Raw genomic sequence first — 14,541 nt, forward strand, 5'->3', positions numbered from 1 at the left:
GGATGCCCAGTCGATTTGACCCGATCCATGGACAGTAGTAGTGCGAAATCGCTGTCGGGTAGTGAAAAGGAAACCACCCCGAAACGTTTAGCATTTTCCGTAGAAAATATCCTAGATCCGAACAAGTTCAACGGAAAATATAATCAGAACGGAGGCGTCAGCTGTAGTAATAACAATAACAACAATAGTAGTAGCCAGAACAATAATTCCAATCATCATAGTGCTAGTAGTAATAACAAATTCTGGAGTGGATTCGATCGTGATGACAAGCTGGAAGAGGACCACAGTGACTCCCGATCAGGTGAGTTTCTTCGGCGAAATCATTCGAAAAAGACTAATTACAAAAAAAAAAGCCGAGCATTCCTCATTCCAATTCGACCTGCAACTGCTCCGAAGATAAGCAATTGACAACGAATTACACGCATCTAACACAGTACCAACAGTTTTTTGGTTGCTTCTGCCAAACCTTACGCACTTTAAGTCCGACATCATCGGATACTGCAATGTTTTATCCCTTCTAAGCCTGCTTCGTGGCCTAATAGACCGGGTCATACGACCGAAGCAACAAAAAAAAACTGCTGGCTCAATCAAGGTAGGCCGGATCTGTCGGACGAAAGAATTGCCAATATCAGTACAAAAAACAGTGCGTCGTTGCAACGGAGTATGCAGCGAAGCAAATGCACGGCCGTCTGCGATTCCATTCCCAATACAACTCGCAGCGATTGCCGATGCACCGTGCTCACAAAAACGTAGATAACATTTAGGCAAATAGACGGTCAAATAGATAGTCTGGTCAATCGCAGCTCAGCCACTTGCATTGGCACAGTTCAAAAGGTGTAGACGGTAACAGCTTTTTCGCGAATGGTGGAAAATTGCTCGAACCGGAACATATTTGAATTTCAGACAATCCCTGCAAAGGATAGAAGCTCTGCCGAAGAAAAATGTTTGCTCCCCAAAAACATCTTTGGAAGCATATGAAAAGAACACACGTTCAATTATTTGTGTGTTTCAATTCGAAGTGCTCCGCATTAAATCCACCCGGCATCACTGCATCATTACCCATTCAAATCCTCCATATCGGTCATTTGCATAAAAGCGTAACTCTTGCAAATTTTAGTTTTTCCCACAGCGTTTCTCTGTATGCATCTGCGCCTGGCAGGCGGCAGCATAGCAAAATCTGATGCATCCTACTAAATGGGCGAATCCCACAGATATTGTTGAGCTTGCATTCCCTAACACGGGACAATTTGCTCCTATTTGATAAATCCCATTGGTGTGCTGTTTTATAGGTTTTTGTTTCTCACCGATACCATACGAATCTGTTAATGGATCAGTTTCCGTACCGGTCGAAAAAAAACACGTATCTCCGGTACACGAAAACTGCAAAGATAAAAAAAATGCCTCGTCATATCTCTCCGTATCAGAGCGCAAAATTTACATAAAACGAATTGATTTTCCACCACCGAATCTCGCTCCCCCAGAACAGCCACTCACATCGGTATTTGCCCCGTACCAAAAGTTCTCTGTTTATAATTTCACAGACAGAGAATCTGACTGATGTTTTTAATTAAAATATCGATCGATGTGTAAAATTGAGACGAACGGAAATCGAATTTGTACATTCGGTTTCCGGCATCCGACTCGTTGTTTTTGTTTATTTATTTGCACACGACGTAATCTATATCGAAATGAAAAAGTTCATATTCTACTGATATGAAATTAAAAACGAATTTAGTTTTCTCAAATATCGTTGCGAGAACGTATTAACGTGATTTTCATGTGCAATGTGTATGTTTAAAAATTATATAAATTATCATCCGGCATATTGTATTTAATTATATCATCTGATTAGTTCGAAGAATATAATGCGGCATTTCCAAAATTAGAGAATTTCTAAGAGTTAATTGAGACTACTTGTCTAATCGAAAGTTATCTAACTAAGTTTACTGTTAAGTAAATATTTATTGAAAAAAAAATTGGATCCGTCCTTTATTAAAATAGTATCAAATAGAACTGCATACTGATGCATTAAAAAATTACATTACATTGGATAACTATCATCATGTAGTGAAAATGGATACAAAATTAAAAATTTGTATCATGTGCTATCAGTGCATCTACATTTGACATTTTTCCTCCAGATTATAAGTCGAATATTTGAATCGTTTGTTTGAGAAACCCTATAAGTCCATTTGACACACTTGCGAGTAAACGACAAAAAACAGTTTTTCTCAAAATTTCGCCCTGGTCCTCCAATTTGTTGGTATGAGGTTCGATTATTAGACGCAAAAAATATTATTTGTATATTACCACTACTTCACCAATATAACAGGTTTAGCTCAAAATATAACGCTTCAAAGCTGGTGGACTTTCGGGGGTTTCTCAAACAAACGAGAAATCAGCGGTATATTTGGCGGTTTCGAAGTGATTCAATTCAATTTTATGTATTTTTAAAGGTTCATAGTAGGGGAAAAGGGGGGAAGAATTTGGACCATCTCAGCAAATCGCCTAATATTTCCAAACCAATAGGGTCTAAATAAAAAATGTCACATTGTATACTGAGCTACACTTGTTTTCTCTCAATCAATAATGTTTAATCATTATATCATTATATTAGCTTCAAACTACCAAAAATACCATGAAATAAAAGAGGGATACGTGCCGCGTAACAGAAAACCGCGTAAATTTCAAAATCCGTATATAAAAAACCGCGTTAATTTCAAAATCCACGTAAAAATAAACATGGTAAATTACAAAATCCGTGTAAAAATTTAACAAACAGTGAATTATTAGTTTAAAATGCAACTCATATTCTAACAATTGATTAACTGACTTTTTGCATGCTACAATCACGATATCTGTTTCTTCTTTTATTTCTCAGCTACTAATCAGTGATACAATACAAACTTATTTCGTGAAAAATCAAATCAATTACATCAATAAATTTTTACGCGGTTGATACGTGCTATGTAAAAAAACCGCGAAAATTTCAAAATCCGCGTATATTCCGAAAACCGCGTAAGTTCCCGAATCCGCGTAAAAATAAACCGCGTGAAAAATAACCACATATAAAAAACCGCGTAAAAAGCGACTTCAGTGTATTCGTTTGTTTGAGAAACCCCATAAATCCATATATCTAATCATCACCATGGGCAACGGTGCAATAGATATACAATTTCGTTCATTGTTTACATCCGATGTTGCAAGAAGTATGCGCAACTCAACATAATCGAAATGGCTTCTGATTTGGGTTGTGACCCAGACATGACCGCGAAATGTTAGCATGATGTTCGGCGGACAACAAATAACAAAGCGAAAGTCTTAAAAAGTGGAGGAGTCAAAATAGGAAGGAAACGGATGTTCCAGCTGTGACATTACTTAACCGATTTGAGAGGCAAATCATCTCTCAAAAACCCCAAGCTGAGCACTCTAATTTACCTTGTAATACAACACATTTCGTCGTCTCCCGTAAAAGTATCGCACCATATCAACGTCGACAAAACTACCAGAAACTACTATTTCGTTGAAAAGCAGTGGCCGGAAAACCCCAAATGACCAAAACAATCCACTTCAAAGTTTCGTTCATCAAGTTTTCTCACTCGTGCTAATTGGTAAAAACTTTTATTGGATGTACGACACCTGTCAGATGCCTTCGAAATTATACAACAATTTAAAAAGTATTAGCAATCTAACTGAAGTCACTCATTTAATCAGGAATAAACTTCCAGAGGCATTATTCAGTGTTTCACGTTGTCTCATCGCATATCTAACTAGTGTTTCATAATATCTATGAGAGTATCCTTGATCCTGAGCTTGGATAGAGCGTACCCTTCGAAGCTCTCCGTGATCGACCTGTTCCAGCGATATTGCACAAGGAACACACCGCTTGGGAGTAGTTGGGAGCAGTCAATGATGACGCCTTCCATGTCCACGTTCAGTCACTAGGGAAAGGGAAGGAATGTTAACAGTTCGTCTGAAAAGTTTATAAGGTAACACACTAAAACAATTTTTTTTTTTAAATTTTATTGCTCAACATAATTTCCTTCGAGGGCGATACAGCGATTATAGCAACTTTTCGATACCATTTTTATAGTACTCTATCGGTTTTTCCTAAAAAGGCCTCAGTTTCGGTAATCACTTCATCATCGGTCTTAAATTTCTTGCCAGCGAGCATTCTCTTCTGGTCTGCAAATAGAAAATAGTCACGGGGCCGGATCTGGAGAATACGATGGATGCGGAATCAATTCGAAACCCAATTCATGATGTTTTGCCATCGTTTTTATTGATTCGTGATTTTTCCATTTTTATCACAATAACAAAAGTCGCTTCACTCTCAATGCTGTAACTCACGAACCAATCAACCGATTGCTGTCAAATTTTACACGAATCCATTGAAAGATGGTATTTTGTGATAGTCAAGTAGATTTTCGCAAGAGGCGCCATCTAGACGTCAACCTTATGAACTTTTCAGCCGAACTGCAAGTATGATATTTGCAGCCAGACGGATCGCCTCTCTATCGTGGTTCCCTAGGAACTATTTTGTACCCCTTTTTGCTGTTAGCAGGATTTGGTAAAAACAGGGTTCACTGGGATAAGTGATGCGCTTCTAAAAACGCCAACTTCTCGATTTTTCGACGAAACATAATCCCGTAAATCACCTAAATTTATTTCAATGTTTGTCATTTTCCAGTAATAATAATTCCCTTTCATAATTAATCGCGCGTAGTACTATCTCATTCCAACACACTATGACGGAGAACATCGAAAGGGTAATCTGATAAGGCAACCTAGAGAACTCTTTCACAATGAATCGAACCAACGATATATCTCGTGACTAAATACACAAAAAAAACTCTCTTTTCTCGACAAGCGACGACAGAGGGTATAGAAAAGTATCCTGAGAAAGCAATCGAGAGAATTTCTTTATATAACATGAAATCGACTTATTTTTCGTTATTGATTGATCGCGCGTAGTATCTTCTCGTTCTAACACGCGAAGACGGAGGATACCAACGAGTAACCGAGAAAGCTACCGAAAAAATTCCACTTCAATAATAAAATGAAAAACCTAATCCCTAAACACAGAACCTAAAACCTAAACACAAAACATGCAGGAAAAAGACGGCTGGGTAATGTCGGGGACATAACCGGAGTGACGTAGGACTATACAATGGGGACAGCTTTTGTTGAATATATATTTTAAATAAATTGTTTTATTTTGTTCTCCTACGTGAATACTTACCTATCTACCTGAAAAATGAATTAGTTTACTGTTTACTCTTTATGAACATGATGGTGGTTCTGAAAAGAACCTTTGGTGTTGTGTTTTGTTTTTATGATATGATGCGATGCGATGTTAAACGATGCCATACAACCACACTGGTTTACGGCTTGAAAGAAAATGAGATATTTTTTGGAGTCCGCGCGTTTTGTACTCTAGCGGTACACACTCACAGGATAGAGACAAATCGGCAGACTCAGCCAAAGGGGCGAGTCCAACGAAACGAACGAATGAGCGTTAAAAGGCAGCGATGGCAAAAAAATATAGGAGGTTGTGTTCAAGATACGACCGCATTGTTGACGTAGAACTACGCTGTAGTTTAATTCAAATCGCTTGTTTATAACTGCGGATATTATTTTATAATGCTACGAGAATTTTGAAATAACCATTCCACCACTTCGGTCGCTCTGAAATGTTTTTTTTTTATTGTAGAATCATTTGACGATAATTGTTTGATGATTCATTCTTGTGCTCGCAGAACAATACATGCTCGAGATAAGCGCAGCTGTCATCCATAGCGGAAAAAGTTTTGCTACTGGCAAGCGAAACCTAATCACATACAAAATTCCAGAACGACATTTACTTTCTTGGTGACTAAATAAGCGAAATAAACTCTTTTTGTTAATATCAACAACCTCGAAAACTGTAGCATTGCTGCATTATGACTAAGATTAGCGCAAATACAATCCTAGTTGAAGGCAGTTTTGCGACTAGCACGCGAACCCATATAATTTTTTTTTATTCTTTATTATAGAGACTTTCAGCCGTAGGCTGGTTCATCTCTTAAAGAACCCAAATTACTTTTAACATTCCAGTACGACATTCAAGATGCTTGGTATTCCCCAATGTAATTTTGGCGCACAACCTTAATGCCTACTTCGTCATAACGTCAGTTTAATGCATTCAAACAATGTTAATTGCTTGGAAAAAGACAGAATTATACCACACAGCTTGTACTCTGCTGTAACACCCATTGATGCGAATTCGCTCATGAGTTTGTCAAGAGCGACCGCCTTCACCACCAGCGCGGGGAGCTTGAATCTGATTGCTGCCTGGGTAATGACGTTTTAATTTTCGACCGACACGCCGAAGTCGCCTACTTCGCTGTTGTTCGACGCGGTGTCACTCGCGAAGGCTCGGTTCAGTGCGAGCGCTTTTCACTACACCAACATCGCGTTCATCATTGGATGCCGCTTCGTTTTTTGCAGGGCTCGAGCGAGCCTTCCTCTTCTTCTTGTTCATAACACACTACGCGAAGTGTCCAATTTATAACGCGGAAAGAAAAATACACGATACGAATAACGCGAAAAACGAACTGGAAAAACCACACGACGACACGCTCTGTTCGGGAAAGCACACAAATGGACAGAACAAATGTATGGGAAAATGGAAACGCTTAAAGTTTTTATGAATTTTAACCATTTACAAACCAGGGGATTCTAATGTATAGCATATTAAACAAATCTTAGGGAATTTCCGTTTCGTTTAGTATGTAAATCGCCAAAATCCGTTCGCGGCAAAAATAGTTATTAACTTTAACTTTATTTCATAAAAACGTGACCTGTTTTCTGATTTGGAACCCTTAATGGAAGACGTAGTTCTACGTCAAAAAATACATTCATTACGATTTGTTCGCTCGTTGGATTCACATGCAGGCTAAAAAGGGTCCTTTTCAGGATCACAAAATTATCTTTAATCTAAAGAGTTTATTGTTTTGTTATCACTCGATATTCCCATCTTGTTCGGCTAAACCTTCCTGTTTAGCGATTGCGTTTGCCACTCGCCACAGCTTTCATAGTTGGGAAATTTCTACCCATCCAGCTTGTGACATATTTTACAGTAAATTACATTACCATCACTCAGTGTCGGATTGGAAGTAATTTTAACCTGTAATTGAACATTTGCGATGACAGTGGTACAGTGTCGACTTTCAATGTGGGGTCATAATTTGGACCCTGCACTCTATGTTTACAAAAATGTCCAACTAAATATGTCGCATTACATGTCCGTTCAATTAACTAAATGTCGAAATAAATGTAAATTACTGTACTTTCAATCTGGAAGCAATTTAAGAATTGGTGAAAATTGAATAATCGGGAAAGTCAATAAGCTCAGAACAACTGACAAATTCACATATTCATCATATCCTGGCAAACAAATTATGAAAAAAATCAATTTGTGTTTTATTATTATATTGGATATTATTTTAGAATGCATTGAACTGTATTTCGTAAACTCTTTTTTGAAAGGTTTAATGGCACTGATAAGTGCCGTGTTTTATGGAATGGTTCCAATTTAGAAAACTTAGTACTCGTGGTTTTGAAAAAAACCATTTCGAACGCCCTTGATGCCGCCTTGCTCTGGATTTGGCACCAAAGCAGTTTGTATAAAGAACAAACTTTTTTCTTCTGCTACCTGCTGCCGTTTTGCTATTGCGTTTGCCACTCGCCACTCGCTGAAACTGCCTGTTGTTGGCTTGGTGTCCACGGAACCGATTGTGGTCTGTTCTGAATGCGGGTTTTCTTATCGTCGCGATCCTCCTTTGCTCTTTTGCCATATCCAGACATGGCTGCTTGTGTTGGTTTGTTGATGTGATGTGATGCGAAACGATGTGTTGTACGGTTTGGATCAGAATGATCGTTACGGTGGTGGTGGTGGTTTTGTATTATAGAGACTTTAAACTTTTTAGTTCATTCGTCTCTAGCCTTGAGAAAGGCCCTTAAAACTCTACTCTAACTCCTGCATTACACCTTCGCCCCCATTGCCTTGAGAAAGGCACTCGATCCCTCGCCGTCCAGCTCGTCCAGCAACGATGTTGTCCAGTCGGTGTCCACACAAAGAATGATCGTTACGGCAGCGGAGCGGGGATTTTAAGCTGACTGGCTGACTCGAGAATTACGCATGTGTGAGACTGCGACCAATGTTTCGTTCATTTTTTTCTTTTTCCTTTTCAATCGTTGTATTTCGCTGCTGCTCTGGTTGCCCGTCTTGGTCGGTACGATTTGAGAAGCACAAAATGGACCAATCAAAAATGGGCGCATAGTGTATTTGGACAATGCTTGATATTTCACAATTATTCAATTGTGTATCTCAAGAAAAATGAAATGTTATTCGTTATGATAGATTCGTAGATATATTTCCTATCAATTGATGCAAACACCTTTGCGATCTATTGAGAAATGCTCGAGTTATAAGCGTTCCAAATCTTGCATTTTTTCCTACTTGTTCAGTGCCTAGATTTTCATTTCACCCCCTATATCTTCCGGTTAGACGTAGTCCTACGTCAAAATGAGAAATTTCGAATGATTATAACTCGAACATTTCTTAATAGATCGGAAATATGTTTGCATCAATTGATAGAAATACTTCTTCTACGCATTCATCACAATGAACAAAATGTTATTTTTTCTTGAGATAAGCTGTTGAATAACTGTAAAACGTCAAGCGCTATTTAAGCGCCTTAACTGACTCGTTTAGATTGGCCTGTTTTACGGTTTCCCCAACACAGCCATTAAAACCAAGTTGCCTGTGGAAATTGGTATTGCAAATACATGCAAGTTGCGGGGGGAATTTTGTTCCCGCCGACATGTGTTCCCTAACACTGCCATCTAAACCAAGATTCCTGGGGAAATTGGCATTGCAAATACATGCAAGTTGGGGGAACTTTTATTCCCATCATAGATATAAGCCAACCGCGAGTAATCGGTTACATATTACTAACATAGTTTTAAGCAAACATTGTCAAAATATTGAACTGCCGGCTACGTTAGGCTAACGCCATATGAGCCTCAATAAAAATATATATTTTGGATAAAAAAAAATAGATTTAACCCACCCATTTTTAAAGTTAAACTTCTCTTTCTCTAAGCGCAACCGCTTTTCATACAAATCGTATGTTTTGCGAGCGTATCGGGCTCAATCCGAGACATGCCGCTTCATCTTGGAAAGGTCGTCGGATTGTTTTTCGAGAAAAGCTCTCCTATAATTCCGCGTTCTCCCTCTTTCACGGCCACGCATTGTTGATTGACTTCTTCCAGTCCCGCTTTCGTTGGATGCATCAGCAGAAAACGATTCGTTATACTTGGTTCTATTATTTGGACCTGGTCAGAATGTGTAGTCCTATCGACAACCACGGATGTAGAAGGTACATTGAATGTAAATTATGATAATATATTCAGAGATGAATCAATGCTATACCGTCATTATTCATTGTTCTTTCTAAAGAAAGAAAACGGATAATGCTTTCCTCTACATCATTGAAAATATGTTAAGTATTAGGACACCCTCCAGTGGTCGTTATTTCTTTCTTGTTGTGTTGCAATTTTTTTTTTTGATTTGCAATTTTTTTTGTCGGTCCAAAGTTGAAAGTTGAAAACAGAACATTTACTATCAATCGGTAATGCAAACTCACTTTTTGCCATGCTGCAATGGTGCGTATGAGAGTACGCAAATTATCCAGTGAATCCTTTACTGTCTTCCATAAAACATTTATTGATTCCCTATAAATGTATTTACAACCTCTGACCACATCGGGATTTTGTTCTAAGACGACCAGAAGGCGGAAGAATTGTTGTCTATTTGTTTTTGATGCCTAAAATAAGACAAAAAATATTAACTAAAATACAAGAATAAATAAACATTTACATTTACTCCATTTTGCGTGATTCAATTCCACCTATCAAAATACAAGTAAAAACAAAACACAAGTAATTCGTGTTGACGGCATTGAGCTTTGTTTTACGAATTGGGCGAGTGTGCATGACAATATGAGTTTGCAGAAGAAATGAATACACTTTTGAAATAAAAATTATGAATGAAAATAATTTTTATTTAAATTTATACTGTATGTAAATGAAAATCATCTTTGCCTGAAAGTGGTGAAAAAATGACATACAAAAATTGTGTCTGAAGGTAATTTCATATTATAACGGTAAATTTTGGTGAGAATATCTGAAAAAAATTATAGAAAATAGTTTAAATTTGAGTCAGAATAACGTACTTCAAGCAATTAAATAACGTCAAGAAAAAAATTTCATACGAATTTTAGCTATTTGAAACTGCCTACGGGCCGACTAATCTTATAGGGAATAGTTTTCCTCATACAGACTAATGTCATATCCAGATAAACCGCCGTCATCGCGAAACACTCTGTTTACCCTGACATAAGAGTGTAGTGGAAACCAGAAAAATCCCGATGGATGAACTCGGCGTATTCATAATGAATTCTACCAAATGTTTGTAGTCGCGTGTGAACCGGAACAAGGTTATCCTCAATTCACTATGCTTTCACGTGTAGGATATTTGGGAATAATGCCCAGATTTTTTTACAAATGGTTACATTGGCTATGGATTTGAAAACAGAGAAAATAAAATGTAGTGAATATTATACCATATAAGAAACCATATTGTTTGATGAAAAAAACAGGAAGTTTAATATCATTTGTTGACGAATGCCACAATTGCTCGATGATTCTAATTGACATGGAGGAGAAATCGAGGAGAAATCAATTCTTCCTTTGAGCGTTAATAATTATTTTTCAGTTAAACAAAGTAGATTTTAATCATTGTACTCGAAAGATAAAATGTCTATGACCAGAAAACTTGTTTCAATAGCTTAAATAACGGTTTGTTGAGGAGCGTCGAACGACAATGAATTGTACTTGTCAAGACAGGTGGATAAAATTTTGAATTGAGTTGTCCCCAAGGGCCCTTCTTAGGGTTAGAGACGTTTAAACTGAAAACGTTTCTCTGTAATTCAAGGCGAAAAAAAGAAGAAGCAGAAGAGGAAGAAAATCATTCAGTTGTGATTGCGAAGTGACATGAAAATGGTCTCGCTAGCTCGCCAAGCACTACGCTCTTCTCTCCCAATCCCATTTCTTTTCTACCGCCGGACTGAACGGAGCCGCATTTTTTGGTATACGTAGTATTTCTATTATCGAATTCTCACGATTGCCGCTATCGATGATTCCATATGTCAGGGATTGGAGAGGGAGTACTATTTGCGTTGGATTTTTCCGAGAAGGGATCGATTCCTTCTTTGAGCGTTAATAATTCTTTTCCGGCCAAACGAAGTGGAATGATAATCATTGTTACTCACAGATATAACCCACTCCTAGTTTTTTAAACAATAGATTTCTCACAAAAGATGATCCATGATATGGGGTACATCGTACGACAATAGCCACATTGAAACTTCAGTATTTTCTTCGTATTTTGAAGAGTGGTTTGTAGAGAAAGTTCGCCTTCCCAGAAAAGTATCATTTGCACCTTGAAGATTCTTCGTCGAAAAGGTTCGAAGGGGTCAAACCATGGTGACTAATTGACACCACAAATCCAGAAATAACGTAATTGCGAAGCTTCAATATATCTTAAGCGTTGTCTGGTTATCAAACAATCCGTACTGGAAAACGGTAAATCGGTTAACCTAAGCAAGTTACATGGCTATATATTTTCAACCACAAAACGGGTAGCCCTTTATTTTCAATGACGAGTTCAGAGATATTCGTGTACCGGTAAGAGTTGGAAGGCTTTTCTTTGACTAGGGTGTCATTGAAAAACAAATTAACAAACCGTTTCCTATGATTTTTTTTAAAATCTACTGTATCCTAAGAAATTTTGAAAAAAATGTGCAAGTGCCAAAAATGATCGACTTTCGAATGCCGCCAATCCTTCCCAATATTCAGCACAAAGATTCATAATAGGCCATACTTTTGTCCAGAGCCTGTAGTAGGCCACACACATCGTTGGATCGACTTAAATTCAGCTTAAATAAGGGTAGGGATTCTAAAACTATGGGAGAACTTGCGATGATCTCCAGAAGAGGACCCTTCGAACTCCATATCAAATGTTATAATAGTATTCGAAGTGAGTAATCGAAATATATGCAGATGATTTTTTTCGAAACAAAAAAACAATCTTGTCTGGAGAGGCGAAAGATTCTTCATTAGCGAATCCATGTTATACAACAAGAATCTTGAGAGGTTTGTATCAAATAAGCTTTTCGTAACGAGGCTTTTCGTTGAGAGGTTTGTATCAAATAAGCTTTTCGTAGGTACCCCTCTATGAGTTTATCAAATATCGCCCTGTTTGAAACTCTCGTAGAAGTCATCTCATAAACTCGTCTAACAAAAAAAAAACCGCTGGGATTTTAGAATCAACCATATTGAGTTTTCAAATATTCATTCACTAACGGGGCAAATTACGTCAATAACGACTCATTGCTATATATTTAAAGCTTTCTTGACACAACACCAAACATATCGGTGATGTACCTTTATTTCCTTGGCTTAAAAGTCGATTCAACTGACTTTTCACCTCGGCACTCGGTTGTTCACGAATGTGAAAACAAAACTTCAAAAAAATCACACACGAAAGCAGTAAAAAATGACTGTATCATGTACTGTTTGCGCTTTATCGTTGTTTTTACAGCGTACCACAGGCTGACGAGCCGTCATCTACCCAACTTCCCACAATCTCTAGTGAAGCTGTGGGGGTTGATTTTCCACTTTCGTTTCTCCGTGATCCGTACACACACACACAAAGCCAGCCCTCCCCCATTGTCGCTTCACTACGAATGGATCGTAACAATTTGCCGCTATTCCTGTTTTTCATCCCTCAAGTCATCACTATGGGGGGCCATCAGATCATAGGAGATGAAAAACATGCGCATGACTCAAAATCTTGGGGATGTAATAATTTTGTCTGTGGCTTCCGCCGTGAAAATAGAGCTAAACGAATCGGAACATAGGGCGAGAATATCATTCGCGAAATAGACTGTCCGCCACGCAAGAATATTTGTTCGCAACACATAAAAAATCAATGCTTATACACTGAACGTGTGCAAATTAGTACATTAATAAATGTCCCAATGGCACATTGAAAACAGCACACATAATATAGCCATAAACCGAAAGAACGAAGCCAATCTGTGGAATCACCCCAATTCATTATCGCCATTCACGATGCATTTATCACGAGTTTCGTCTGTCTGGGCGCCGTATGAAATTAATTATGGCAATTATAATAAAACCTCACGCTAATTACTTCACTAAATATTGTTCAATATTTTATTTACAAATTGTGTATTTAAAATATTTAACTCGTACGACTGCAAATGGCGCAATGTGACTCGACCCGCAAAGCGATTTAGGTCGCAAATTCTGAGCTCTGATAAAGCTCAGTGTAGTGCTGCAGTGTGACGAAGCAAATATTATAAATAAACCGTAGCGTGACGCTGAACTGCTGAACTGCTGAACACCTCGCGGAACTATCTGTTGAAAAAACACATTCACATAAAGTCCTGCAGATTGGATAAAGCGAATGTCACTTGACGGTATCAGCATTTATGCGAACGATGCAATTGGCCCACAAATGCCACAACCAGAACGCGCAGTGGTTATTAATTTTAATTTTACATACGACATTTACCGTTTTCAGTTCAGGTTTATGTGCTCCGCATAATTATCTTCAGTCGCTATATGGGATCAGATCAATTATGGGGTCTGTTATTTTCGAAGATTCGTGGATTGATTTTATATATTGACGTAATTGGATATGATGTATAACCTCAAGTATCAAATAACTATATCGCTAAACTTCTGGATTCCTGATCGCAAATCTTATTCATACAATTATTTTTCTGGAAAACAGAGTTTTCCATAATTTATCTGATCTCATATAGCGACTGAAGAGCTTCTCAAAATGATACAACCATTCACAATTTTCGTGAATGACTGATGAATAATTAAACAAACAATTAAATTACAATCCATTACAATCCACTCCGACGTCTGATTATCTTAAACAGTGGTGGCCATGTATAGACATGGTGCGGGCCGCATTAGAATTTTGATTATAGCCGCGGGCCGCAATGATTTTCTTCTCACTAGTTTTCATGATGAAATGTAAAATATACGTATTTAACTGATACTTTTTTTGACTCATTTTTTCTTTTACATTAGAAAGCATTCAGTTCTACAGCTGTACCTGTATTCAAAACTCGAGAACAAAATGAGATAAACACCCAAAACTTTTATGAAATGTATATAAGTATCCAGAATTAACATTTTTGGCAAAATATTCGACCATCTCTTTCTCACGCAGAGCCGAAAACGCTAGGGTCAATCGTCAATCGCTTCAGCTTCTCAATAGAATTATTTAACGATTGGTAATTCAAATGAGAACGTTCACAAGCACGCTCCTCCAATCTGTCCCAAAATGAATAATCCGTTGTAATGGAAAATGGCCAATCATTTGCGAGG

At 37.8% G+C, this 14,541-nt stretch overlaps 1 protein-coding gene across 1 annotated transcript in view; it reads left to right on the top strand.

Annotated features, from left to right (window-relative positions):
• LOC129763176 (homeobox protein slou) overlaps positions 1–14,541 on the top strand; it is a 50,197-nt gene that overhangs the window by 1,682 nt on the left and 33,974 nt on the right. Inside the window, exon 2 of the mRNA XM_055761987.1 lies at positions 1–301. Coding sequence (XP_055617962.1) covers positions 1–301 — 301 coding nt within the window. The remainder of the gene's footprint in view (positions 302–14,541) is intronic.

This window comes from Toxorhynchites rutilus, chromosome 1 (assembly GCF_029784135.1).
Source record: "Toxorhynchites rutilus septentrionalis strain SRP chromosome 1, ASM2978413v1, whole genome shotgun sequence".
Lineage (NCBI taxonomy): Eukaryota > Metazoa > Arthropoda > Insecta > Diptera > Culicidae > Toxorhynchites > Toxorhynchites rutilus.